The 26819-nt window shown below is 58.1% G+C and overlaps 1 protein-coding gene across 3 annotated transcripts in view; it reads left to right on the forward strand.

The window, feature by feature from the left end:
• ZFYVE28 (zinc finger FYVE-type containing 28) overlaps positions 1-25199 on the forward strand; it is a 120130-nt gene extending 94931 nt beyond the window's left edge. For all 3 annotated transcript variants that reach the window (XM_058719623.1, XM_058719622.1, XM_058719624.1), the window contains exons 9-13: positions 17534-17667; positions 19656-19772; positions 20999-21103; positions 23264-23367; positions 23903-25199. In XM_058719623.1, the coding sequence (XP_058575606.1) occupies positions 17534-17667; positions 19656-19772; positions 20999-21103; positions 23264-23367; positions 23903-24034 (592 nt within the window). In that variant the 3' untranslated portion in view covers positions 24035-25199. The remainder of the gene's footprint in view (positions 1-17533; positions 17668-19655; positions 19773-20998; positions 21104-23263; positions 23368-23902) is intronic.
• Positions 25200-26819: the final 1620 nt, after the last annotated feature.

A 26819-nucleotide genomic window follows, 5' to 3' on the forward strand; every position in this document is an offset into this window, starting at 1 on the left:
GAGTGAGCGGCAGGCGTGGCACTGTGCTCATGAGCTCCCAGTCCTGAGAGGGAGTCACACAGGTGCAGCCTCACACCTCTTCGAGCCACACAGGGTTGGCCCAGGCGCACGGAGTTGTGACGGAGGGTCCGCCTGCCCCGAGGACACCTGGAGCGGATTTTCCTGCTTAAGCAGAAGACAGGTGGAAGGCAGGGCACTGGGGTCTCAGCTGGAGAAGCCCCCGCGGCAGCCCCCCAGGCCCTACATTCAGCCCACTGCACCACGGCCCGTTCCACCAGCACTGTTGCCAGGATGGTGGGACATAGCCCTCAGCAGAATCCTGGGCAGAATGTTCTAGAATCATGGGTCCTTCAGCTTTTCTCTTTTTACTGGCTTCTTCTCTCCTACCTTTTCAGGAAAAGTTAGGAGCTTTTTAAAGGAAAAGTTAACGTTTTTTAAAAGTCTTGTTCCCTAGACTCACCTCACTGTTCCAGAACCTTCCATGCTGTGGAAGCCTGAATAAGTCACTTGTCTACAACATGGAAGCTCATCCTGCTTCAAGTCTGTTTTTGTCCTTTCTGCGGACATTAGACTAGAGTGTTTCCATCCTGCTGCCTTGTTTGAAAACTAACACAGGCTCTCTTTTTTCTTATTATAAACATGGCCCCGTTCATTGTAGAAACTTTGGAAACAGAAGGAAATAAAAATCATCCCAAATCCCATGGGCAGTTTTATTTTTCTCACTAAATCTTATCTTGTGATCATTGCTCTGTAAAGCTCTTGAAAAACACTATTTCTGTGGAACTTTACTGTATCCTAAGAACATACCTAATTTACTCTATGTTTTCCCACTTCCATATATTTTTTCCATGTTAAATTAGCTTTGTGGTCATGCTCCCTTATGGCTCTGCATCTGCCTCTTGGATTTTTTTTTTATGTTTATTTATTTTGAGAGAGAGAGAGAGAGAGAGAGAGAGAGAATCCCAAGTGGGCTCCACACTGTCAGCACAGAGCCTGACGCAGGGCTTAAACTCACAAACCACGAGATCATGACCTGAGCCAAAATCAGGAGTCAGAGGCTTAACCGACTGAGCCCCCCAGGCGCCCCAGTTGGATTATTTCTTGAGAATCGACTGTTAGTAGAGTCAGCACAGCAAAGGTATAAAGGCCTTACCATCACTTATGTCAGCTCACCTCCCAGAAGCCAGCGATGTACTGCCTGGGTGGGGGGCTGCCCCAGCCCCCACAGCCGCAGGCCCAGTTTTCCCACCTTGAGGAGGAGAGGCGGGACCCTCTGTGCTGTTGGTGGTGGCTTTTCTCTGGTGGTCGGTATCCCACGTGCTTCTACCTGTTTCGTGGTTCCTCTGTCTGTGCACAAAGTGGCCGTTCACGTGTTTTGCTTATTTTCCAATCGGGTTTTCGTGTCTTTTTTACTGACTTGAAAACATTCCTTCTGGTGTGTCTGCTGTGGATAGATTTACCCAACGTGCTACTCGCCCTTTGACTTTGTTGATGACGTCCATTTTGTTTTGCGTAATTAAATTTATAAAAATTCTAGAGACAACTTTTGGTTCTCACGTTTGTTGTTAGTTTTTCCTCTGGCTGATTGTGCACCTGCTACCCCCCTCACCCGCAAGGTCAGGGAGCACTGTCCTCGTCTCCTGCTAGTGTCCTGTGGTCATCCCCTCTTTCACCATCAACTCTGCACCCCAGTCTTAGAAGTCCCGTTGTTCTGTCTTCTGAGACCGTCTCTAACCATCAGAGGGAGCGTGACTGTCAGGGCCTGGGGCCATCCTGACACACAGGCAGGGCTACTCCAGTGTCTGGCTCAGGGGGACCTCAGCGACCATCGTCGCCGGCCCTGCCCTGCAGGGTCGCTCTGCGTCATTCAGTTCTTTGGCCACATTTGAGTCTGGCTGGTGGTGCCCCCCGCCTCTCCATCATGCACTTAGTGAGCCTCCCTGGCTGTCGCTTTGGGTAGAAAGATAAGAATCTGGAAGGCTGTCCTTTGCACGGGCTTCTGAGCTTCTGCTCTAAACAGGCGACATATGCTCGGACCATGTGCTCCTTCTTGCAGAGGGGAGCTGCTGGCACACCTCGCCTGTGGCGCCTCCTCCCCTGTTTGGGTGGCGGTATTGGAGGATGTGTTCCCCTGCACCTGCAAATTCCGTGGGTGAGTGGGTCCAGGGGAGGGGGGGGGACCTGTGGGCTGGATGCTTGACCTTGACCTCCTCAAGCCTTGGTTTTGTCATCTGCAAAATGGGCTAACAGTAGTCTCCAGCTCAGATGGCATCTGGAGAAGGAGCTGAGAGGCCACGGAACATTGTTCCTTCATGTGAGTCCACGTCTTACTTGTCATTGTTACGTGTCTTCGTTACTCGCTGTTGTTATCTGACGCTGTGACTCACCCACTGTTACTCACCGCCTTGGTTCAGGATTGTTACTGACTGCTCCTATTTCCAGTCTTGACTTTACCTCCCCATCACATCACTGGATTTCACTGTTTCTGGGTCTGATTCCCACTCTTCACTGGTGGTGTGACCACCAGGCAGGGTTATCTCGGGCACCGCGGTGGGACTCTGTCCCGTGCTGACAGACTCTGGAGGAGGCCGGCCTCCAGCATCACCTCCTCACTGAACCTGAGTCTTGCCTGCCTGGCTCCTTTTCCAGTGAACTCCTTGCCTTCCTCTGTGCTGTGGCCCTGTCGTGGTTCCACCTGAGCTCCTCTGCCCTTTGCCAGGGTCGGGACGCAGGCTCAGAGGCGTCGGGGCCCTGGGGATGCCTGTGGCTGCAGAGAGGAGGCCGGCTCTAGCTTCCCCCCAGGGCCCCACTGACCTTCTTCCCCATACAGTGGGAACTGTTTGAGATGCCTGCAGACCTCGGTGCTGCCCCAGTGCCCAGCCCAGGGGCTGCACAGGGTAAACCTCCCCCAGAGTATGTGGTGAGTGGTGAATCCTCCATCATGTGGAAACCTTCCCCAGAGGTGTGGGACCGGCTCTTCTGATGTGCTTTGTGCACACATCACCGAATCAGTTTTCCCTCCAGCAGACGGAGTCAGGTCGGCCGTTCCAGGCCTGGGGTCAGCCCCTTGCCCTGGGTGGGGCCTCATCAGTGTCCAAGGTCTACTGCTATCTTCTGGCCTCCACGACTTGGAAGGGCGTGCTTCCCTTTCCTGTGTAATATCAATAGCCTCGGATTCTGGTGCAGGTAGTCGGGGTGGTTGGGGGTGCTCTCGGGAACCAGTCCTGAGCCAGCACCTTCAAAGGTAAGGGGATGCCAGTCAAGGCATGGGGGCAGTAAGGACTGTGCACTACCTGGGCTGACTGGCCTCTCAGTGAGCGGAGACTTGGAGGAGATGTTTCCTGGCTGGGCCCCACCCGCCCCATTGCTGGGCTCTCTGCGGGGCTCAGCAGAACACCAGCTCTGGAACGGGGTGACAGAGCGAGCCCGGGCCTGACCCTAACCTCTCTCTGGCAGCTGTGGGACCCTGGGCAGTAGGTCCTGCCCCATGAAGCCTTGTTTCGTCCCCATCGGGACACACACATCACTGCTGGTTCTGCCAGAGCCATTCTAGGGCTGGACACTGGGTGCAGGCCTTGCTGCTACTGCCATCCGTCCCTGCGGCCGGTGTCCCCACCACTGTGCAAAGAACAGGGAGGCCTCCCACCATGTCCTGTCCCTGGAAGGAAAAACAGGAATGATTGAGTGGTTTAAAAATAGAGAAGGACTTGGAATTAATTAGACTCTCAAAAAACAGATTAGGCGTAATGACTGTCATCAAGTCAATTGTTACATGACGGGGCTGCTCTGCTGGCACGGGGTGGGACCGGAGCCGAGCACTGGCATGAGGTCAGAGGGCAGGTCAGGGCTGGGTTCTCCCTGAGTCCCCTGAGCCCCTCACCGGCACCACCATGCAACCTGCAGCATGCACAGTGACTAAGGCCCAAGCCGCTAGAACCCCTGGAGGGCGGTGGAGTGCCTGCACGCAGGAGGCACTTGGGTCCTCGGGGTCCTGGGAGGGACATGCCCTTCTCGTTGTGGGGCCTCACTGCTGTCACAGTCTGTCTTACAAACTCATAGCAGGGTGTGGAGCTGGAGAGAGCACATCCAGCCTGGCTGTGCTCCAGGCAGTGGCTGCATGGTGACCGCTGCATCAGCACCCGGGACAGCTCCGTCCTGGCCTCCACCCCCTGCTGACCCAGCATGCCCGGAAAGGCCCTCTCATTCCAGACAGCTTCTCCCTGCACCCCAGACATCTCACGTTCTCCCACCCTGCCGCCTCCACCGCCTTTGCCACCGTCAGCTGTGCCCCTGGGTCCCATTCTCCTCTTTTCCTTGCCCTCCCCACACTGTCCACTGTCCATCGGCCAGTGCCAGGAAGAAGACAAAATCCATGCATAAGGTGGAGAGTGATGGGTGGGCTCTGGGGCAGCTCCAGCAGTCAGAGCAATCAGGGTGGGCCTCCTGGGGTGGTGACATCCTCTGAGACCTGAATGGAAGGTGGGGAGGGAGGAGATGTGTCCCAGGCAGCAGGTCCAACAAAGCCCAAGGTGCCAGGAGGACAGAGGGGACACGGGGGGAAGCAGAAGGGGAGGGCAGGCATGGCAAAGCCCAGCGAGGTTAGTCAGACAAGGGGAGCAGTAATGTTAGTCCAAGAGGAAGGCACAGCATTAGAGGCAGTAACACATGAGCACAGTTCGGACGCCCAGTCTGGTATTTCTAACCGGTTTCACCAGCTTTAGTCAAAGGTAACCGGCATAGAGTAAGCCAAGCCATGTGGAGTGAGGGTGCAGCTCCTCCACACATCTCCAAACCATGGTGTGGTCAGGCTTTGTAACTTGAGCTGTTCTGATGGCCTGAAGTGGTATCGTGATGGTGGTTTCAGCCTGCATTTCCTTAAGGGCTGCTGACGTTCAGCATCTTACGCACTCGAGTGCCATCAGCCTATCTAACTGGGGGAAGCCTCTACTGTATTCAAATCTTTTGCTGTTTCTTTCAACTGGGTGGTTTCCTTACTGAGTTTTGAGAGTTCTTCATTCACTCAGGAGCCCTTTATCAGAAATACAGTTTGCAAATATTTTCTCCCAGCCTGTGGCTTATCTTCTCATTCTGAGTATCTTTTGAAGAATAGAAGTTCTTATTTCAGTGAAGTCCTATTTATCAACTTTCTTTCTTCCCTGGATTGTAGTTTTGGTATCAGATCTAAGGATTATTTTTATAACCCAAAGTCACAGAGGTTTTTCTTCTGTTCTAGAAGTTTTATATTTTTGGTTTTTATATTTAGGTCTATGATCAATTTAGGATTAACTTAGTATATGGTGTGAGGTATGGATCAAAATTTTACTGTGTTTTGCATAAGGAAAACCAATTACTCCAGCACCATTTGTTGAAAAAGACCATCCCTTCTCTACTGAATTGCCTTTGCACCTTCATCAAAAATCAGTCAAGTATAGGGGCGCCTGGGTGGCGCAGTCGGTTAAGCGTCCGACTTCAGCCAGGTCACGATCTCGCGGTCCGTGAGTTCGAGCCCCGCGTCAGGCTCTGGGCTGATGGCTCCGAGCCTGGAGCCTGTTTCCGATTCTGTGTCTCCCTCTCTCTCTGCCCCTCCCCCGTTCATGCTCTGTCTCTCTCTGTCCCAAAAATAAATAAAAAACATTAAAAAAAAATTAAAAAAAAAAATCAGTCAAGTATATATGTGTGGGTTTGTTTCTGGACTCACTAGTCTGTTTCATTGGTCTGTCTATATTAATACCAATATCACACTGTGATGTATGGGCAGCTGGCGTTCAAAAAATTTTTTTTTGTTTGTTTAATATTTTATCTTGAAAAAAAGAGAGAGAGGGAGAGAGACAGAGCGTGAGTGGGGGAGGGGCAGAGAGAGAGGGAGACACAGAATCTGAAGCAGGGTCCAAGCTTGGAGCTGTCAGCACAGAGCCCAATGCAGGGCTCGAACTCATGGACCGCGAGATCATGACCTGAGCTGAAGCTGGACCCTTAACCGACTGAACCAACCAGGTGCCCCTAAAATGTAGCTTAACATCAGGTAGTGTAAATCTACAACTTCCTTCTTTTTCAAAGTTGTTTTGGTTATTCCGGGTCCTCTATGAATTTTAGGACCAGTTGTCAATTTATATGAAACAAAAACGAAAAACAATGCCTGCTAGGATTTTGACTGGAATTTTGTTGAATCTGTAGATCAATTTGGGAAGAATTAACCCCTTAATAAGATCAAGTCTTCCAGTTCATGAACATAGTATATCTCTCCATTTATTTAGGCTCTTAATTCTCTCAGCAAACTTTCATAGTTTTTATTGTAGAAGTCTTGCACATCTTTTGTCAGATCAGATTTATCCCTAAGTATTTTATATTTTTGATGTGATATTATATTGTTCTATGATTCCAGTTTCCAATTGTTCATTGCTAATATGGGAGGTGCAATTGAGTTTTATATATTGATCTTATTTCCTACAACTTTACTAAACTCGCTTTATTCATTATAGTTTTTATGAAGATTCATCACATTTCCTGCAGATGATGATGTCATCTGTGAAAAAAAAGCCAATTTTATATTTCCTTTTCAGTCGGATGTTGTTTACTTCTCTTTCTTGCATTTTCGCCCTGGCAAGGACCTCTAGTACAATGTTGAATAGATTTGACACAGGATATTTTTGCTGTATTCCTGATCTCAGAGGGAAAGCATTTAGTGTCTGTTGTTGGCTGCAGGATTTTCATAGGCGCCCTTTATCAGGTCCAGTAAGTTCTCTTTTATCCCCAGCTTGCTGAGAGTTTTTACCAAGAAACGATGGATTTTCTCAAATGCTTCTTCTGTATCTTTTGGGATGATCATATAGTATTTATTTTTTTTAGTCTATTAATGTGATAAATTACATTGATTGATTTTCAGATGTTAAGTGAATCTTACCTTCCTGGGATGAACTTTGCTTGGCCATTAGGTATTACCCTTTTTATGTATTGTTGGTTTTGATTTGCTAAAATTTTATTAAGAATTTTGCATCTGATTGTGAGGAATGCTGGGCAATAGTTTTCTATTCTCATAATGTCCTTTTCAGAATTGGGTATCAGGGCAAAGCTGAGACCTAGGATGAGTTGGGGAGTCCTTTCACTTCTTCAGTCTTCCAGAAGAGTTTGGTAGAGCAGGTATTCTTTCTGCCTTAGATATTAGTTTGAATTAGATGCTAGTTAGATATTAGTTTGAATTCACCAGTGAAGCTGTCTGGGCCTAGCATTTTCATGGGAAGGCTTTTTGGCTTCAATGTTTTTACTGGATGTAGGTTTGCTCAGTTACCCATTTCTTCCTCAGTGAGTGGAGGAGTTTACTTGCATTGTCCTCAGTTCCTACCCTGTCCTCTTGACGTCCCCTCAGACAGGCTGATACCAAATAGCTGGGTGATGGTCCCCTGCTTGGAACTCCCCAGGGCTCCCTACTCTCCTGGTCTCTTGGACCCTGGGCAACTGCCCCGCCACTGCCCCTTTGTACCCTCCTAGTGTCAGCTTTCCAGGTGCTCTCTGCACTCTTGTGCCTCTGGTCCTTGTTTGCTCCTTGGGTCACTGTCCCCTCCCTCTCTGCCATGACATCCCTCCCTGTTATACCAAGTCACCATGTGCCTTTGATGAAACCCATGGGAAAATTTGCCTCTGTGGCCTCACTGAGTCCCATAGCAACATTTCACTGGTGTCCCTGCTTCACAGATTGGAAGCAGGAGCTCAGAGACCCTCTCATCTGTCTGACTCCAGTTTGGGGGCCCACTGCAGGACCCCTGGGCCCATCCCCAGAGCCCAGCCTCGAGTCTCACGTCTTCTCACCCATCCTGCCAGCCCCCACACCACGTCCCTTAGGCTGGAGGGTATGACTTAGGGTGCTTGGTTGGGGGAACATCCTTGCCCTAGATCAAGTGAAAATGAGGGGCCACCAAGGGTTGGAAGGCAGCTGGCCTCAGGAGGATGCCCTGGGATTTGGAGGGGGACCTCAGGGTTCACATCTGGTATCTCACATCCTGGGTTCTTTCCCTCAAACTCCTGCCCCTGCAGCGGACCTCTTCTGGGCCGCTGGCCCTCCACTCAGTGCAGCCCTGCTTCCCAGGCAGGGTCTGTGCCCTCATCCCAGCCAGGGTGTTTGGTATGTGGGTGTTCGTGGCTTCGGTGGGGGGAGGGGGCGTGCTGCAGGGGCAGCTCCAGGGGAAGGGGACTGGCCTACAGTTCTGGGTCTCCAGGCACAACCATCCCATCGCGCTCCCTGCAGCCCCAGGCCTGCCCACTCCTTCTGTATGCAGGGCTCCACGGGGCAGGGTGAAGGGCTCTGAGCAGGGGTGCAGTGTGCTTGGTAGGCACTGACCCCTTCTCCTCGGGATGCGGGATGGAGGGGAGGGCACGGGGTGCAGCCCCAGCAGCACCCTCGAGGGCTCGTGGGGTCGCCTGCTCCACCCCATGGGGCCAGGTGAATCCCTGTCTGCAAGGCCACCTCCCCTGTACGACACTTCCTCCCACCTTCACGGAGGCAGAAACCAGAGAAAGCAGGTTTAAATTGCTGAGTGTGGTCCAACAGGGACACCAGGCGGTGTCCACAGTCAAGTTCACCCGCTGCTTTGTTCATCAGCCCTGGCGCCTTATGTTCTGAGAGCTTTTGAAAGCAGCAAAAGTGCAGGAAGAGTGTGTGAGTTACGACAGCGGAAGGTAACACAAGTCCCCTCTGCTCATGTGACAACCACACGTGTTTATAAAATACACACGGACGTGCGCTTTTTCCTCGTCTGTGTTTCCTGGCTTTTCTAGAGTAGAGCGTGAGGATCAGGTTCCCATAACCCAACCATGGGACCTTCTCCAGAGCTGGGCTGTGCCATGCCACCAGAGGAGTGGGACCACGGCTCCCACCCCTCTCCACAGAGGGAGCCGAGTGTGCACCTGACCTCAGGGTGGCGAAGGGCCAGGCAGTGCCCGGGGCGGGCAGCGAGCCCAGAGGGAGCGGGGAGGCAGGCTGGGAGGAGCTGCCTGCGTCAGCGGCTGCTTCGGGGCCCTGCCCGGCTCTGCAGCCCCAGCTCTGGACAGTGTCTCCCGGGGGCTGTCGGTGACAGGGCTGTAGTCTCATGAGTGGGCAAGGCTGGGCAGGGTGGGTGTGCCAGGGCCTGGGGACACACGGGACCTGCCGGGGTAGCTGCGGGATGAATGGAGGGTCGTCATGGCAACATGGGAGGCACCAGGGCATCAGGCCCTCCTCAACCCTGGAGGGGTTCCCCCTGTTTTGTGGACCCTCCTCGGGTACCAGCAGGCTTGGGGTCACTCGAGACAAGATGGACCTGAGAGCCACCAGGCTTTCCCTCTGGGCTCCAGGGGGAGCGGCCTGTGTGGTCTTCCTGTGGCCTGTGTCTGGGGAAGAACTCTGACGGGCCCTGCTGGCCACCCCATCTATCTGTTGTCAGGCAGGGATGGCTCAGCAAGGACCGTGGGCACTGGGCAGGACATCTGCTGTCTGTCCTCCCTGTCCGGGGAAGTCACAGGTCCCCAGAACTTCCTAAGGTTTTGGGGGCCCTGCAGAGCATCCTTTGGTGACAAGGGGGCTCACTGAGGCTTCCTGGCTGTCCCCCAGTGTTGTAGGGACAGTTGTGCCCCTGTGTTCCTTCTGGATGAACATCACCCACCAGGCTGACCAGGTGGTATTTGCAGGGAGTCTGGGAGCCTGGCACACGGCCCGGGTGGTCTTGGGGCTGCTGCTTCACAGTGGGATTCCGCTGGGGGGTGATGTGCCCACAAACAGTGTGGGGCAGACCCTCGGTCGCCTCTGGGCTGGGCCCTGCTTGATGTCCATCCCCTGCCTAAGCCTCTGGACAGCCGACCTCTTTGACAGTGGTAGTGTGGGAGCCTGGCCCCAGCCTCACAGCCCCCTTGCCCTTGGGGAAGCTGTGCATTCTCCCCGTGTTACAGCAAAGGGGGGAATCACACGCACCCCCAGCCCCACCCTCCACCGTATGTGTCTGGATGTCCTTCTTCGGAGGACCCTGCACGGGTGGCATTGTTTTCCCAGTTTACAGACCAGTAAACTGAGGCTCCGGGAGATCACCTTCCTCTGCCCAGATGGCAGAGGTGATGATGCCAGAAGCCTTCAGCCTGTGCTAATTTCCAGGGACTCCCAGCCCGGCCCTGGGACTCTTGCCCATGGCAGACCTCCCCCTGGAGCAGTGGCCATGTGCAGGGTCCCCTCGGGGGTCCCCTCCTCCTTGTCACCACCCCAGAGCCCCTCAAGGGCAGGTGCCGCTGGTCCACTGTGGCCCTAGGACCCAGCTCAGGGCCTCATGACCCCAATTCCAACCGTACCTGACTTCTCAGACTAGGGCCTGATCCTGTCAGAGCTGGGTCACCTACCAGTCTCTCTGCTGGTTTTCCTGGGAGGTAGAGACCCCTGCCCGGCAACCAGGGCTGGAGTGGGAGAGAGGTAGGCCCTTCTCAGATGCGGAGATCCATTGGCAGCTCTCCAGGGCAGTGGGCCCTGAGGCCAGCGTCTGGCAGAAAATGCCCCTCACAGGGACATACCGAGCCCTGGGGAAGTGTGGACCTGGGGAGCAGCTGCAGCAGAAAGGTGGTGGAAAGATGGGGAGACAGGGAGGCCAAGAAGGTCCTGTCTCCACAGAGTTCACAGCAGCAGAACCACATCAGAACTCTGCAGGCAGCAGGGGCCAGGCAGGGCTGCCTGAGGTCGGGGGGTGTCCTAGGGTGCTGTGGGCCCCAGGTGTGGGGAGACTGGGGGTCTCCGTGGACTCATAGACTCTTCTCATGCCATGCCGCCTCCTCCAGGAAGCCCTCCCTGCTGTATGGTGACTATCCGTAACTGACACAGGTATCAATGGGATTCTGATTTCTTGCTTCTGCCTCCCAGATGGGAGCCAAGGGCAGGACCCGCCATGCCTGACCGGCCTGGGCAGGGCAGGGGTCCATGGACTCACTGAAGTAGGAAAGGGAGAGAGATGTAAAGGTGCTTGCTCATCTCTTAGGACATCAGTGGTAATGCTCCTTAATCAGAGGAAATGGAGACATCAGCTAATTTTCAGTATATTGTTTACATTTGCTGTTTGGACCAAACTGCCAGTTTTTGCAGTCCCTCAGCGATCGGCCCCAGGGTCCTGTGGGGGTCCTGTGACTCTGGAGTGGGAGCAGGCCGCTGCTTCTCCGACAGCCATGGGAGCCAGCGAGGGTAGACCGCACGGGCGGGAGGGCAGAGGGGTGGGCGGCGCCCGGAGCGCCCGCGGGACCCCACGGCACACGGATCTGTGTACTGTGGTGTTTGTTCATACATCACCGGAAATCACTGCCTTGTGTCTGGGCTTCTGCCGGGAGGCCCTGCGGCTTACGGAGCCTTCGTCAGAGGCGGGAGTGGCCCCCTCTCAAAGCATCATCTCTGTCCCTGCTAACTATTGCCGTTTACGGAAGAGAACAGTGAGGTTCGGGGACGGAGCGATTCGCCCACAGTCACGAGGCTGGACACAGGTGCACAGGGAGCCTTCCACGTCCTGTGAGGGATGGCGGTGTGAACCCACACTCGCGTGCGGCACGCAGAGACCACTGTTGTTTTTGTAGTCACAGGAGCCCGCGTGCGTGGACTCTGGCGTCACCCCGTCTCCAGCCCCATCCACTCCCACCGGCGGTGAAGGCCCCCCCCCCTCTCTTAGGGGCTGCCCTGGCCTTGGAGGGCTTGTTTCTGAGTCCTGGCCCCATCCCCGGCCAGTGAGGCCCAGGCGCCTTCTGGTGGTGTAGAGTTGGGGTGCAGGCCCGGGGCAGCCTCTCACCTCCTCAGAACTGACCGTGCTCAGGAGGCCACAGCGGGCGGTGGGGAGGGTGCGGCTGGGGGCGTGAGTCCCATCCTGGTGCCAGTGCGGGGCAGCCAGGATGTGGGGAGTGAGCTGGTTCCCACCTGGTGAACTGTAGCGGCTCCTGGCTGATGGTCTCTCTTCAACATGTACACACCCAGGATCTCGCTTTTAAAATCTTTCCATTAGTATCAAAACATGACAGGATTCATGCACAGGTCACAGGCGAATGAGTTACGTCTTTTAAGCAATACAAGCCTGTAACATGACATGTTCTGGAAAGGAGTTTGTTTGAAAACTGCTGCGGAGTCAGGTGAGGTTGCTGCCAGTCCGAGTGAACCCTTGGTCCTGTCGCTCTCCTGTCCCTCTGTCCCTGCCCAGTACTTGGGAGAGTGGCCAGCCTCTGGCACCCCTGTGCAGCCACTGTCCTGGGTGTGCCACCATTCTGAGTGTGCATGCTCACACTGTGCACACACATCCCACGTACGCGCGCACACGCACACTGTGACGCGCATTCACACGTACGTAGACACACGTGCACTCAGACCCACCCAGGACATCCCGGTGGGTGGGGAAGGTGTGTGTCAGTTCCACCACCCTAGCATGGTTGGGGACCCCCCATCTCCCCGCCGGTGGGGCTGTGGGCGGCCCCGGGATGCCGAGGGGGAGCGAGACTCTGCCCTGGGCCCGGGCACTTGCATCAGAAGCGTCACCCGCCAGCTCAAGGTGCCAGGCAGCCCCGCGCCCCTCTGCCTCCGCATCTCTTCCAGCCCCGCCTCACCGCCGCCCTGGACAGCAGGTGCTAGGCAGGACCCTCACGGAGCCCCTTCTCCCTCCACTCCTCGGCGCCCCCTCGCCCGCTGCAAATCTGTGGAACGAACATAGCAAACACACACCTCCCGGCAAAGCAATTTCCCTAGAGGTTTAAACACTGATTATGAGCTTAGCGTCCCTTAAACGATTCCAGCCATAATTATATGTGTAATGTGACCACCTCTTTTGAAGGCTTGGCAAGCGCGAGCGGGCCTTATCGGTAGGAGCCGGCTGTGTCCTCCCTGCCACAACGGCCCCACCTCTCGCGGCCACACGTGCTTGTGATCGGGCTTGTCCTCGCTGGGCCCATCGGTGGCTATCCTCGTGCCCATTCTGTGCCTAAGGGAGCAATTTCTGGGCCCAGCAGGTGAGCGATGGAGGTGGGATCACGTTTCCGGCTGTGTCCGGACCGGCTTCCCCGGGGCAGCAGGGGCGAACTGCCACACATCGGGGGCTTCGGAAGACAGAGACCTCCCTTGTCACAGTCCTGGAGGCCAGAGTCCAAAATCCAGGGCCACCCTCCCTCGGGAGGCCCCCCCCCTCCCCCCAGGGAGGGTCCTTCCTGCCTGTCCTGGCCCCCCGAGGCTCCAGCTGCTCCTGGGCTTATGGCCGCGTCCTCTGTCCCCCTCTGTCCACACTCAGCCTCCTGTCTGGGTGTCTCCCCTCCTCCTCTTAGAAAGACCCTTGTCGTCAGATTCAGAGCCTGCCCGGACAGTCCAGGATGAGCTCCTCTCGAGATCCTATGCTTACTTACATCCCCAAAGATCCTTTTTCCAAATAAGGCCCCAGTCACAGGTTCTGGGGGTTTGACGTGAACACATCTTTGGGGGGGCTCCCCCATTCTTCCCAGAGGAGTTGTGACACCAGAAGGGTGAGGAGGCCCTGCTGGCTGCTCTTTTTCCTGAACCCCATGCGGCATTACAACTGTGCAGAAAGCGTTTATTCCCAGGGAACCCACTTCCGGTTCTCCTCCATATCTAATGGATTCATATTCTTTGTTCAGCAGATACAGATTGGGAGGCTAGTGTGGGGTGGGGGGCTGTCTTTGATGCTGGGGTACAGCAGTGAACGGAAGTAGCTGCCGAGCCAACCTTGCCTTCTCCCAGAGTAAGACACACAGTCAGCGCACACGTGCTATGTCAGGATGCTGAGTGTCCCTGTGAGCAGAATGCAGGGTGGGGTCAGGAAGAGAGCTGGGGTGGGGGTGGGGGTGGGGGTGGGGGGGTCCTGTTTGTGGTCAAGGAAGGCCCTTGCAATAGAGCATACCAAATAGAGGCGTCTGGGGGTATCCAGAAAAGGAGCATTCTGGGCCCACTGATATCTGTGCAAAGGCCCTGTGGCCATGGCATGTTTGGCTTGTCTGTGACAACAAGGACCAAGTTTGAGAAGCTTGAGTGAGTGGAGGGTGTGGGAGGGGAGGGTGACAGAGAGGGGTCCAGACTAGGCCAGGCACCGTAAGCCTCGCCCAATAAGGCTTTTTGCTTTTACTTGGACTAATTGAGAGGCAGGGGTAGAAGGTTTCAGCAGAGGAAAGACATGTTCTGACTTGTTTGAAAAGATTCATTGTCCTGGGCCTTCTGTAATCTTGGTAGGAGCTGCAGCTCCTTGGGGTGGCCCCTGGCACGGTCAGGGGAGTTCCTGCCTGGCAAGTCCTGGCAGGTGCTGGGCTCCTCTGAGGCCTAAGGTGATTCCCCTCAGTGAGTCCGCCGGGGGCGGCCCTGTGGTCATGCCGAGCGAGGCAGGGCTCTGCAGGAGCCCTGGGTCCAGTCCGCTGAACACAGTCCCCAGGCCGACCAGGGCCCCACCAGCCCTTGTCAGCCTGCTGCCTGGGCAGTGAAGCGGAAGGGGCAGACCCTGGCAGACGGGGTGTGTGCGGAGACGGGGTGTGTCCTATAGATGCGAGTGGCCCTCTGCTTCCAGCCTGTGTGGCGTCCGCCAAGGGTCCAGTGCCTGCCATGGGCCAGCAGTCTAGCAACTGCCCTTGCAGGATCAGCATCCACAGGCCCTGGGCAGTGCCCAGACAGTGGCCATCCCTGTGGCCCCCGGGGACCAGGCAGACCGACTAGACCCAGGCTCAGGTCCCAGGTCAAATTCTTCCTGCAGCAGTCTGGTCTTTTGTTCCCCGAGCCCCTTGAAGCCGATTTTCTGCCTAGGATCAGTGTCTTTGTGGAGTCCTTGTCCCTCTCCCTCTCTCTCCACCGGCCCCCCTACCCTGCTCAACCAGAGCCTCAGGGAGCCTTCATGGCCTCAACTCTCTGTGGGGTCAGGGCCCTTCCCCTGGTTTCTGTGTGCTGGTCGCCCCACATCGTCCAGGGCCTCCGGAGCATGGATCTGCGGGGCTGGGGCTGCAGGGCTGACCCCCAGGGGGCGCCCCGAGCCGCTTCTGTCTCGGCTTGGGACGAGCTCCCGCCACAGGCAGGGCTGTGGTGCCACCTGCTGCCGACGGGCGCTTCCTCTCTCCTGGAAATCACGTTCATTCTGATCACAAAGGTAATACTTGCTCCCAGAAGACACTTTGGAAAAGCATAGTTTATCCATGGTCCCACCACTCAAATATACGTGATATTAATGCTTTGCTTTTATTGCGTTTCCCTGTCTCTCCTTATGTACATATGATCTCCCTAATTTTTAGAATGCTGCCTTTTCACTTAATATTTTAACATTTCTAGCATCTGTCCCTTCTACAAAATGGAAATTGTATGGATGTGACCTGATGATTTGTTGAGCCAGCCCACTGATGACAGACATTTAACTTATGAACTATTTCCCAAATGTGAGTTCACTAGATGATTGCAAGAAAACATTCCTTTATTTTATATTCACAGTTTGGCAAACATTTTCACCACCCCGTAAAGAAACCCTGTACCTGTTATCAATCGGTCATTCCCCATCTCTCGCCCCTGGCCCCACAGCCCTCCTCTGCCTTCTGTGTCTGTAGGCTTGCCTCTTCTCGATGGTTCGCATAAATGGAATCACACCCTATGGGACCTTCCGTGACCGGCTTGTCTCAGTCAGCCTGGTGTCTTCCAGGTTTGTCCTTGTAGTGTGTGCAGAACTTCCTTTTATGGTCGAATAACGTCCCACTGTGGGGACCACACTGTTTATCCACTATCTGTTGGTGGGGTTGGAGAGCAAGCTTCTGTGAACACGGGTGTGTGGTATTTATCTGAGCCCCTGCTCCCAAATCTTTTGGGCAAAGCTGTCACCTGACACTGGGGACGCTGAGTGGTAACTGACGTTGTGAACAGTGAAGTCCCCTCCCCCTTTCCTCACTCAGCTCCCAGGGTGGGGACAGCAGGTGGAGGGCAGCCAGGTCCCCCACGCTCAGGCTGAAAGTCCGGGGCCTGTCCGGGAAACTCCACGACTCAGGAGGAGAGGGTGTAGACCTGCCCGAGGGTGCCAGCTTGGCACAGGTGCACCCAGCCTCACACTGCCAGCCTGCCCTCACCTCTCCGTGGCCCAGGGAAGCATTAAATACTCATAGTGGATATTCATTATTGTAGAGTGTGGCAAAAACGCATGAACTCTCACACCGCCCTTGACGAAAGGAAGGGAGCCCGTGCAGCCCAGCCTCCCTCTGTACCGGACGGGGGCTGGGGGGGGGGCAGACAATGGCCCCAAACCTCAGGCGTGTCACATCTTTGTACTTCTTAATGGTCTTTCCTCCCTGGACGTACCCCCACATAAGACCTAGGGCGGTCCTGCATGTTTCTGCGCCATGTGAGGGACCCACACAGTGTGTGAGGGTCTGTGACCCGCCCCCCTCTGCCTCTGTCGACTCTGCCCCTGCAAGACTAGATGGCCCCATCGCTGAGCAACCAGTGCCACAGTGAAGATCCTGCCACGTCTGCGGGCCACAAGGGCAGAGTTCCACGTGCGTGCCAGTGGCAGCCCCCGGGGTGGGAGCTTGGGCAGCTGGTGCCAAGTTCTCTCTCTGAAGCTGTGGCCCCAGCAGTGCGAGGCTGCCTTTGTTCCACCTACACCATGCGGCCTTCAGTGCCTCCCTCTGAAACGGGACGGACAACCAAGGACCAGGCCTCTGGCATGGAAGGCAGATCCACTACCTCCCGGAAAGGAGAAGGAGGTAGTGCAGGCAGCCGTTGGCCACGTTTAAAAGACTTGCGTCTATGGAGCCGCAGGGAGAGCATCAATTAAAACGTCAAGGGGAAAGCTGAAAGGGAAACGAGAAACTGCCAGATTGTAGGACAGGAGGATAGAGAAGAAAGGAGAGGAGTCGTGTAAGAATTGGAGGCACCTGAAGTGGGGCAGACGCGCCCCCCCCCCCCCCCCCCCGTGGGGAGGAGCAGGGACGTGCATGGTGGGAGCCAAACCCTGTGTTAGTAACAAAGCCCCACACGCAGGGAGTTAAAACAACAGAAATTCATCCTTCACAGCTGGGAGGCCCTGTCTGTCTGCGTCTCCTCTCATAAGGACACTTGTCACGGGGTTAGGGCCACCCGATAATCCAAGATGACTTTCTCCTCTCCGGGTCTGTACCTTGATCTCAGCTGCAAAGACCCTTTATCCAAATTAGTCCCGTTTGTGCAGGGTGTAGGTGGGCGAGTTCTAGGAGGAAGTCAGTAGATGATGTCAGTCGGAGGGAGAAGGGGGGGGGTGGTGCTGAGCATGTGAGTCCACACCAGGTGGTCTACACCAGCAGAGAGAAAGGAGTTGAGAGTGGCTACAGCAAAGTGAGGGCAGCAGACAGGGCATGGCCAGGCTAGGAGCCTTGCTGTGCCGGCTGGCTTGTTAGGTGGTGCCTGTGACCTTGATGACACTCTGAAGCTACCAGTACCTCCCGGCAGCTCGGCTGTGGTGCAGTGGGAGCCTCCAGGGCAAAAAGAGTTTGGTTCTCGCTCCTGGCTTTCAGGCTCCAGGAGCCCCTGGCGGTGCCCGTGCCCCCCACACCCTGTATCTCCTCTGTGCAGTGGCCCCACGGCCGGTTCAGGTTCCTCAGACAAGGCCGGGCTGGAGACGGTCCCCTTGGCCACAAGAGAGAAGATCCGGTCCAGGTTCCACGGCAGCCACGACCTGATCCACCGCCTGTTTGTCTGCATTTCAGGTGCCGGCTGGGCCCGCGTGGGGCGGGGCCTCAGGGGTGGGCGGGGCCTAGCTGATGGTGGGCTGCAGGGTGGGGGCCTTGTTGGGAGTGGGTGGGGCCTCAGGGTGGGGAGGGCCTGGCAGAGGGTGGGCTGCAGGTTGGGCGGGACCTCGAGTGTGGGCGGGGCCTGTCTGAGGGTGGGCTGCAAGGTGGGCATGGTTGGGGGTGGGTGGGGCCTCAGGGTGGAGAGGGCCTGGCTGAGGGTGGGCTGTAGGTTGGGCGGGGCCTGGCTGGGCGTGGGCCGCAGGGTTGGGCGGGGCTTGGCTGAGGGTGGGCTGCAGGTTGGGCGGGGGCTCGAGTGTGGGCGGGGCCTGTCTGGGCGTGGGCCGTGGGGTTGGGCGGGGCCTGGCTGAGGGTGGGTTGCAGGTTGGGCGGGGCCTCGAGTGTGGGCGGGGCAGGGCTGAGGGTGGGCCACAAGGTCCCTGCTGGGCAGGATGCGGGTTGTGCCGGGGCCACAGGAGCATCCCCTCCCTGCCATCTGGGGATCCCCCCACGGTGCCATTTCATCATCCCCAAGCCCAGGAGGGAGGAAGGCTTAATTCCTCACTAGGGCCCCCATCTGTGACTGGGGAACCCATCCGGCTCCCGTGGGGGCCTTGGCCACCCACACAGCGAGGGTCTGTTCGTTCGTGGTTCCTATTGTGGCGTTCATCCTGCCTAGTTTTGTTTCCCCCAGAGTGGGGGAACAGGAGGGAGACGCCTGTTTTGTCTCCCCGGGGAATTCAGAGGGCCGTGAGCCAAAAGGTGTCTTTTTAATGCTGCTCTTTGGTTCGTGTGTTAATATAACTAACACATCCATGTGATTCAACAGTATAAAAGTATGCACTGAAGGCCCCCTCCCCGGCCTCCTGCGTGCCCTTCCCACCCCCATCCTCCCGGTTTAGGGGTGCTTGCTGACGGGGCTTTCCCCGCAGCCCGCGCTACCCGCTCTTCCCGGCCTGCTTGGCAGGACTGCAGCCTGTGGCCTGTGTGGGGGGGGGGGGGGGCGGGATCCCTGCAGAATCCCGGTCACGATGGGGGGTGTCCCATACTGCCCCGGGGCCCCCCAGGCACTGCCAAGCCAGGCCAGGTGGAACCAGGAGGACCCCGGTGACCCTGAGCTTGGCTTCATACAGCTGCCACACAGCTTTGTTCCGAGGTTTGGGGATATGGAGTCTGGCAGGCGCTCAGTACCGTCGCGGTGCACAAAGAATCCTCCGGAAGCGCTGACTGCAGTCCCTGGGGCGGGTCACTGGGCTTCCCGTTCTGGCCGGATGCCCGAGGCTTTCCCCTCACTCTGCCATAAGTAGCAGCGGTGTCTGCGCCGAAAGAGCTAACGGGGCTTCGATTATCGCTGGGAAATGGCCCTCACTCAGGGAGGGGGACCCCCACGCAGGGAGGGGGAGCCTCACTCAGGGAGGGGGAGCCCTCAGTCAGGGAGGGGGAGCCCCACTCAGGGAGAGGGAGCCTGCTCAGGGAGGAGGAGGGCTCTGCGGTGAGAGTGGGGGAAGCAGGGAATGGCAGAGAGTCCGGCAGAGGGCAGGCCCCACCTTGGCTCCCAGCCACACGCCCCAAAGGGGCCCCTGCAGTCAGGGGGACTTGGGGCAGCAGCGTCTGCCAGGGCAAGAGGGCACGACCGGACACACACGTGGCTGTGTCAGTGAAGGCGCTGCTGTGGGCAGTGGGCACGGTTCAGGGCCCTGGGGTCACCTGTCAGTGAGAGGCTAGGACCACTCAGGAGTAGTGGCTGCGACCCCAAGGATAAAATGTGGGAGTGAGAGTGAGCGGGGGCCAGCGGGGGGCTGGCTGCGTAGGCACCCCTCCACCGGCCTCCCCTGGACTCCTGAGCTTTCACTCCTGCCAACAAAGCCAGCTCCCAGGGGCTGGTGGCCTCTTCTTGCCCCCACCTACCTGAGGACACAGCCAGCGGCTGGAGCCCCCGGAGCCTGACGGCCTTCCTCCCCTCCCAGGTGTGGCCGACCAGCTGCAGACCAACTATGCCAGCGATCTGAGAAGTATTCTCAAGACCCTTTTTGAGGTCATGGCCACCAAACCAGAAGCAGACGACAAGGAAAAGCTAAAGAAGGGTGAGTTCCGCTCAGGGCATGTCCCCACCCCAGGGATCAGCATCTCCTCACCCTGAGCGAACGTGGCCCTACACAGAACCTACAGGTTCTGCACAACCTGCCACATTCCAAACAAGAAGCACCCAGCACTGCCAGGTTCTCCGCTAGGGGACCAAGGGGCACACATCACAGGCCCCAGAAGTCCCCGAGAGGCCACCTGCCTGGGGCAGTGTCCCCACCGCTGGCTTTGCAGGTGGCTTACAACCTCACACGCACCGGCCTGTGCCTGCAGAACCTCCCACTCTCCCTCTGCGTATGCTCCTGCAAGGTCACCCAACTTCTTGGGGCTAACAGGCTGGGAGGGACAGTGCCCTTCCTCTTAAAGACAAGACCCAGATATGGCAGAGTCACTTCTAGCAAATTCTGGCTGCCAAAGCAGTCCGAGGCCAGCCCAGAGTCAAGGAGGGGACATAGGCCCCATCTCTCCCTGGGGAAAGTGGCTGTTCATATCCTGTGGCCACCTGGGACCTGCCTCACATACTTACACATGCTCAACACATCACGGGTGTAGACACATGCCCTCACACCCACATGCATACTTGCGCGCACGTGCGCGCGCGCGCACACACACACACACACACACACGTTCTCATATTGTCACGTGCCTGGGGTGGGGAGAGAGCCTGACCCTTGGCTTACCCCCTCTACCCCCGTGCTGGGCTGAGATACCTGTTCTGGGCCAGCTACCCCTCATCACAGGGCATTTGGGCACACAGGGCAGCCCGCCCCAGCCCACCAGAGCCCCTCCTTGCTAGCGGGGAGCAGGAGCAGAGTTAGTTCTGTGTGTCCACCAAGCTCTGACTCGTGGTAGCACTGTGCCAGGCTGCGCTGCCCCCATTTGCCGGGGATTCCTGGGCGGGATTGCTTCCTGAGACATCACGGTTCAGAAAAGGCAGGTGACATGGACCGCTTCTGGAAGCAAGGATGGTGGGCTTAGGGATCACAGCCCAGGGAGACCTTTCTGCACAGACCGTGCAGGGGCTCTGGGGCTGGGGCCCCCAGGGAGGCCGCATGCCTCTAGGCACTGAAGGCCCCTGCCGGGGTCAGTACCCGGCCTGCTGGGGCTGTGGTGACCCCATGGCCGTGGGACTGCGGCTGGGTTTGGGGGACCCCTGCCAGTGATGCGGAGGTGGGGCTACCAGGAACAGGTGTTTCTGTGCCCACCCCACCCCTCCCTTCTCTTCCAGTCACCCAGAGCCTGCGGAGTGCAGCCTTAGAGGATTGTGCCCTGTGCCAAGAGACCCTGTCATCCTCTGAACTGGCAGCCAAGACCCGAGATGGGGACCTGGAAGGTACGTGTGGAGTCTGGGCCAGCGCCCACGGTGCTGCGTGCTGGGCAGGGAGCAAAGGCCCTGTCTGGACCGTCCCCCTTTCTGCCCTGGATATGGAATCCATGAAGGCACCGCTTCTCCAACTGGGGGTCCCTCCCCAGAGGCCCTCTGGGCACGTAGCTGCCCCTGGGGAGGCAACTTCCCACCCTGGCATCCCCTCTTCGGCCCCCAGGGTGGGCACACGGGCCCCTGGCTGGAGGCGGCTGGGCTCGGCACAGGCACACACCTGTCCCCACCTGCATTCACCTGCCCCACAGGAAGGGCCTCAATGGCAGCTTCTGGCACCCTCTTCACAGGAGGCTGCAGGCTGCACTCTCTGGTTATGTGGGAGCCCCGAGCCCCTGCTACCCTGTTAGCCTGGAGGTCAGGCCTGCTGGTGTCCCAGTCAGGGAGGGAGCATCCAGAGTAGGTTGGGGCCCTGGCATCATGTCTGTGGGGAGGAGCTGGGGACCTGGGCAAGGTGCTGAGATGGATGGTGGCAGATAGGCCCAACCAGGTGTCAGATGTGCGTGGAGCTGAGAAGGAGTTGAAAGTTCACCCCATGATGGGCCAGAGGCCGCAGCACTCCTGGTGTGCCTGGCCAGCTGGGCTGGTCCTGCCTGTGTCCGTCTCAGGGCCTCCCTGGTGCTCCAGTGCTCTGGGGGTGATGCAGATGCGGGTGTCCAGAGGGGGCTGCGGGGATGGGGTGTCTGGAGCAGGCACAATCTCCCGACTCTTTCTGGAAAACCATACACGATGGTACAAAGCACCTGTAGCAGGAACTCGGGGCCCCTCTGCTCAGGAGGAGTGGAAGTGAAAAGCTGTGAGGTCTGGCTTGCCCAGTGCACAGGCGGGAGCCACACCCTCCTTGCCGACTGCTGACCCAGCCTCGCTCCTGGAAGTGGCACCTGCTGACAGGGCCTGGATGCTGGTCAGAGGAGCGGTTCCAGGAAGTCCCCCGGACCCTCACGGTCCTCACAGGAGAGGGTTTGGCCTTTTCTGTCTGAGCTGGTGTCTGTGGCTTAGCATGGCCCTTAGGGGCTAACATTGCCACCTGGGATTTCCCTGGGGTCAGCCTGGGATTTTTACACAGGGGAGGGGTGGCAAGCGGGAGAAATGACCTCCCTGCACTGAGGTGAGCTCACGGGGCCCAGAGAGGAAGGTGGGAGAGGTGGGTGGGAGGCAGCTTTGGGTCTGTGCAGGCAGGAGGAGGGGCAGACCCTCCAGGCCAGGAGGGAGGCCAGGAGACCCCAGGCCCTTCTTGGACAGCAGCCTTGCCGAGTTCCGTTTGGAGGTGCTGAGGATGGGGCCAGGGGTGCAGGCCAGTGCCCGCCTGAGCACTGGGGGTCGTGCGAGTCTGGACAGACCACCTCTGAGCACACTGTGGTCTGAGGGATGGATCCCAGATGTTCTCCCCCACCCTGCCCGGCTATTGGCTCTGGCCTTGGGGCCTGAACGGGAGGAAAGTGCCTGTCTTGCTGCGTGGGAGCTCTCTCCTCCCCCGCACTGACGAGTCTCCGAATCCCAGAGCAAACCTCCATAGAGGCTTCCAAGCACCTCTAGAAGTGAGACAGGATGGGTCCCACACCCACCTGGAAGGGGGGCCCAGGCCCCAGCCTGGCCTGCACCTGTGTCAGGGAGGGGCCGGCCGGACGTCTGCCTGGGTTTCCAGGACCACGAGGGTCCCATAACTGCTCTGGAGCCAGGGGTGGGCAAGGCTGGGGCCCCGGGGGCCCCCACAGAGTGTGCCGAGCTGGTGGCTGATTCCTTCACTTCTCAGCTACCACCTCTGCCCGAGGGCCCTGCCAGGCTGGGTGCTGACAGAGAGAGGCTCAGGAGAGGGTCATCCAGGTGAACACTCCCTGCCCACGTCCCGAATCCAGGTGGCCTGGCAGACAGGCACTGACAACAGCTGCAAAGGTCCTGTCCATGTGATGCCAGCAGTTTCCCGAGACCGTAACCAGCACCTGGAGTCCAGGGGAGGATGGGAGGGGAGGAGAGCTGGAGCTGCTGGGGCCCATCCAGCGGAAGGCACCGGTACACCCACCCGCCGCGGTCGGCCTCCCACCCCAGCCCACCGGCTGCCACTGTCACCGCTTCGCGGCCCCCTCTGGCTGACGCGTACCCCCCTTCTCGTCCCAGATCCACCAGAGTGGGTCCCCGATGAGGCTTGCGGCTTCTGCACGGCATGCAAAGCACCCTTCACTGTTATCCGCCGGAAGCACCACTGCCGAAGCTGCGGGAAGGTAAGAGGGGCACGGGGGCCAGAGGTTGTGCCCACAGACCCAGAGACTGTGGCCAGGGGCATCCCTGGGGCCCGTCCACAGGATCTGGGAATCAGGACCGACACCCCAGGGCACTGGTAAGGCCTTTGGGGTCCCTGTCCCTGAGCCCTGGGCCCCGCTTTGACTTGGCACTGTGTGTGGACTCCAGGCACTCTGCCCACTGGGTCCCGATGGTGTGGTGCCCAGCCCCCAGCCGCTTCAGAGTTGGGGACGTGGAGGGAAGGAGGGTCTGAACAGGAGGCCTGCAGCAGCCTAGGAGCAGGGCTGGGACCCTCCTCGTGAGCCTGGCCTCCTGAGGCCATGACCCACCCCAGGCTTTTCCCAAGGTCCCCTCCCTGCCCACAGAGCCCCGCCCGTGGTGCCCTGCACGCTGGAGGAGGGGGGATGTGGGAACCGCCGAGGTCGGGAGGGGTGAGGCACGGCCTGGGGGGAGGGTGGCGGTGGCTTGTTTGGCACCCTGGCTCACTGGGTCCCCTGCCCGCCCCACAAATTCCAGATCTTCTGCTCCCGCTGCTCCTCACACTCGGCCCCGCTGCCCCGCTACGGGCAGGTGAAGCCCGTGCGCGTGTGCACGCACTGCTACATGTTCCACGTCACACCCTTCTACAGCGACAAGGCGGGCATCTGACACGGCACCGGCACTCCCCAAACCTGCCAGGGCCCCAGAGGACTCCCGGGGGCGGTGCTGCTGGCTGCAGGAGGGTCTCCACTGCATTTCATTGAGCGGCCGCCACCACTGCAGGAGGCTGCGGGCCGCCCAGGCTTCCAGAACGTCCAGCTCCTCCGTCCCTCCTACCCTAGACTCCCCACCTGTGGGGACCCCCGTCCAGCTGCAGGGGCCAACGGGAGGTCAGCTTCAGGCAGTGGGGAATACCCAGGGCTGCCAGGTGGCTGCCTGGGCAGGGGTGGGCTTTCCTCCCACCTGCCCCCTGCCCCTGCCCCTGCCCTCTGCCCCCCGGCCCCTGTCCCCTGCCCTCTGCCCCCGGCCCCTGGCCTGCTGAGCTGCTCAGCCATACAGAAGGCCTACTCAGAGCCGGCTCCTGACCAGCCAAGTGGGACTGCACCTGGGGCTAAATCCTGGGCTGATGGTGGACAGGTCCAGGAGAAGGGCAGGCCTCGGCGTCCCACAGGGCTTTCCCATGCGCTGCCCATTCTCTGTCCCTGTCCCGAGCCCGCAGCTGCCATCTCATTCTCCAGCGCTGCCCCTCCCTTGGCCAAACAGCAGGCATCTTGTTTATTCTCGGAGGGGGAGATTCAGACACACGGCCAGGTCCTCTGGGCCGCAGGCACGCCCCTGCCGGTGTGTGCCCGGCTGCTGACGAGATGGGGGGCCAGGCAGCTGCCTGCACAGCACTGAGACCCAGTTCCCCAGGTTCTTAGGCCAGGGCCCCCGGGGTCCAAGGACCACAGATGTCACCCACCTGCTGCCACTACCCCCTTCCCTCTGACCCCCTTCCCCCAGGGACCCTGGCCCACCTCCTCAGACCCCAGAGTGGCCCGGCACCCAGGCGGAGGCCGCCAGGGGGCCCCAGCACGGACACCTCAGGCTTAAATCTCAGGCTTCACATTGCAGTGAGGATTGCAGCTTTATTTTTAGAGAGACGCTAACTACTGCTTCTTTTATAAGAAAATCCAACTACTGCTGAACAGTGGGTACACATGCACAGAAATGGCTTCTGTGGGGGGGAAGTATATAATGGAGGGAATATTATGTATTGAGATTATTTTTATTTTCTAAATGCTGTAATTCGAAGCCATTTCCATAAATCTATTTAAGGATTGCAGACACTTGTTTCTGGTGTGAACGTGGACTTCTTTTTCTGCGTCTGGGAAGCGGTGTTCTTGCATTCTTCCCTAGAAAGCTCCGGGCTTCTGCGCTCTTAGGGAAATTGAAGGGTTCCCATGAGCCCGTAGGAGAGGGGTAGTCAGCCTGCCCCCCCGAAAGCCCCATCCCATGCCCTACGAGGGTTCCAGGGTCTCCACTGCCTGCCCACTGCCCACTTGCCCAGCCCCTTTTCTCATGGTCTTTAGCTCAGAATCCTGGCCTGTGTGTGTGTTGGCGGGTGGGTACTCTTGGACACTCCCCCTTGGAGCCCTCCCCACCTGCTCCGGGTCTGGACCACCCACCCACGGGGGGCGGGGGGGGGCTGCCTTCTGGAGTGCCCTGGAGAGAATGCAGGTGAGTAGGCTGCACCCTGGGGTTGCCATGGCAATGGGGCCTTCCTCTGCTCTTGGAGGCTGATCACTTGGGTGTCTAGTCCCTTGGAGGTGGACACTGGGACCCCAGAGAATGGAGGGATGGTTGTGAGAAACCACCCAATTGGTGGCCACCAGGCCCACTTTCTTCCTGAGAGGTGAAAGAGTTTAGAGTTGGGGGACTCCCTAGGGGCACTCCTGAGTCCTTCAGGAGTAGAAGAGAAGGGATTTGCAGGGAGACCTGGTGTCTGGCTGCCCAAGTCTGGGCCTCATCCTCCTGCCCTGGACAGAGCCCCTCCCACCCCTGTGGGTGGCTGCAGCTCCAATGGCTGGACGGTGGAGACTTCTGGAAGGTCAGCTGCCCGGGGAAGGAAGACAGCCCCTGCTGTCAGACCAGGAGGTCAGCCCCTCACAGGAGAAGCTGCTTTGAGGAGACACTGCAGGGTCCCCCTTCCTCTCCTCAACAGGCCCACAGTTGTCACCTTCCAGACTAAAACATGGTGGCCCTCCTTATCCACCAGGTCAGGCTGGGAGGCATGGAGACCCAGGAAAGAGGGTCTGCCCACCCTTGGCACAGACAGAGCTGCGCTCCTGAGGGAGAGGCCTGGGTCCCAGGGAGACAGGGAGAGCTCTGGGTGTGGCCTGGAGCCAGGAAGCCCACCAAGCCAGATTTGGCCTGCCCTTGTGCATCCCTACCCTGAGCTGCCCTGGAGGAAGGTTCTGGGGCCATGGGAGCCTCCAGTAAGAGTGAGTACTTGTACCGTTTGTTCAGGAATGAGAGTCCTGAGTCATGAGACTTTCCGTGCTAAACCGGGGACGTGGGGTCACCCTACCCTTCGACAGAGCTATCCACACCCCAAGGGCAGAGCCAAGACCTGGGGATGGGAAGTGGATTAGCCCAACACCGAGTTTCCCACTCAGGAAGGTTCTAGAAGGAAGAGTCTGCTGCCCACCCACAGTAGGGGCTCAAGACTAGGAGACCTTGGGGACAGGGACAGGTAGAGAGAGAGACACGAGCTCCAGATTTGGAGGCAGCCCTTGCAAGCGGGCTTGGGCCTGGAGCAGGCTAGCCTTCCTGAGCCCCCCAGTTCCCCTGTGTCACCATCATTATGTCCTTCCTGTTACCGTTTTCTGAGTGCTGTCCCCTCTACTCCCCTTGACAATCCCCCGAGGGGGCAGGATCCCGGTGTCATAGATGGAGAAACTGAGGCTTACAG

This window comes from Neofelis nebulosa, chromosome 3 (assembly GCF_028018385.1).
Source record: "Neofelis nebulosa isolate mNeoNeb1 chromosome 3, mNeoNeb1.pri, whole genome shotgun sequence".
In the NCBI taxonomy this organism is placed as follows: domain Eukaryota; kingdom Metazoa; phylum Chordata; class Mammalia; order Carnivora; family Felidae; genus Neofelis; species Neofelis nebulosa.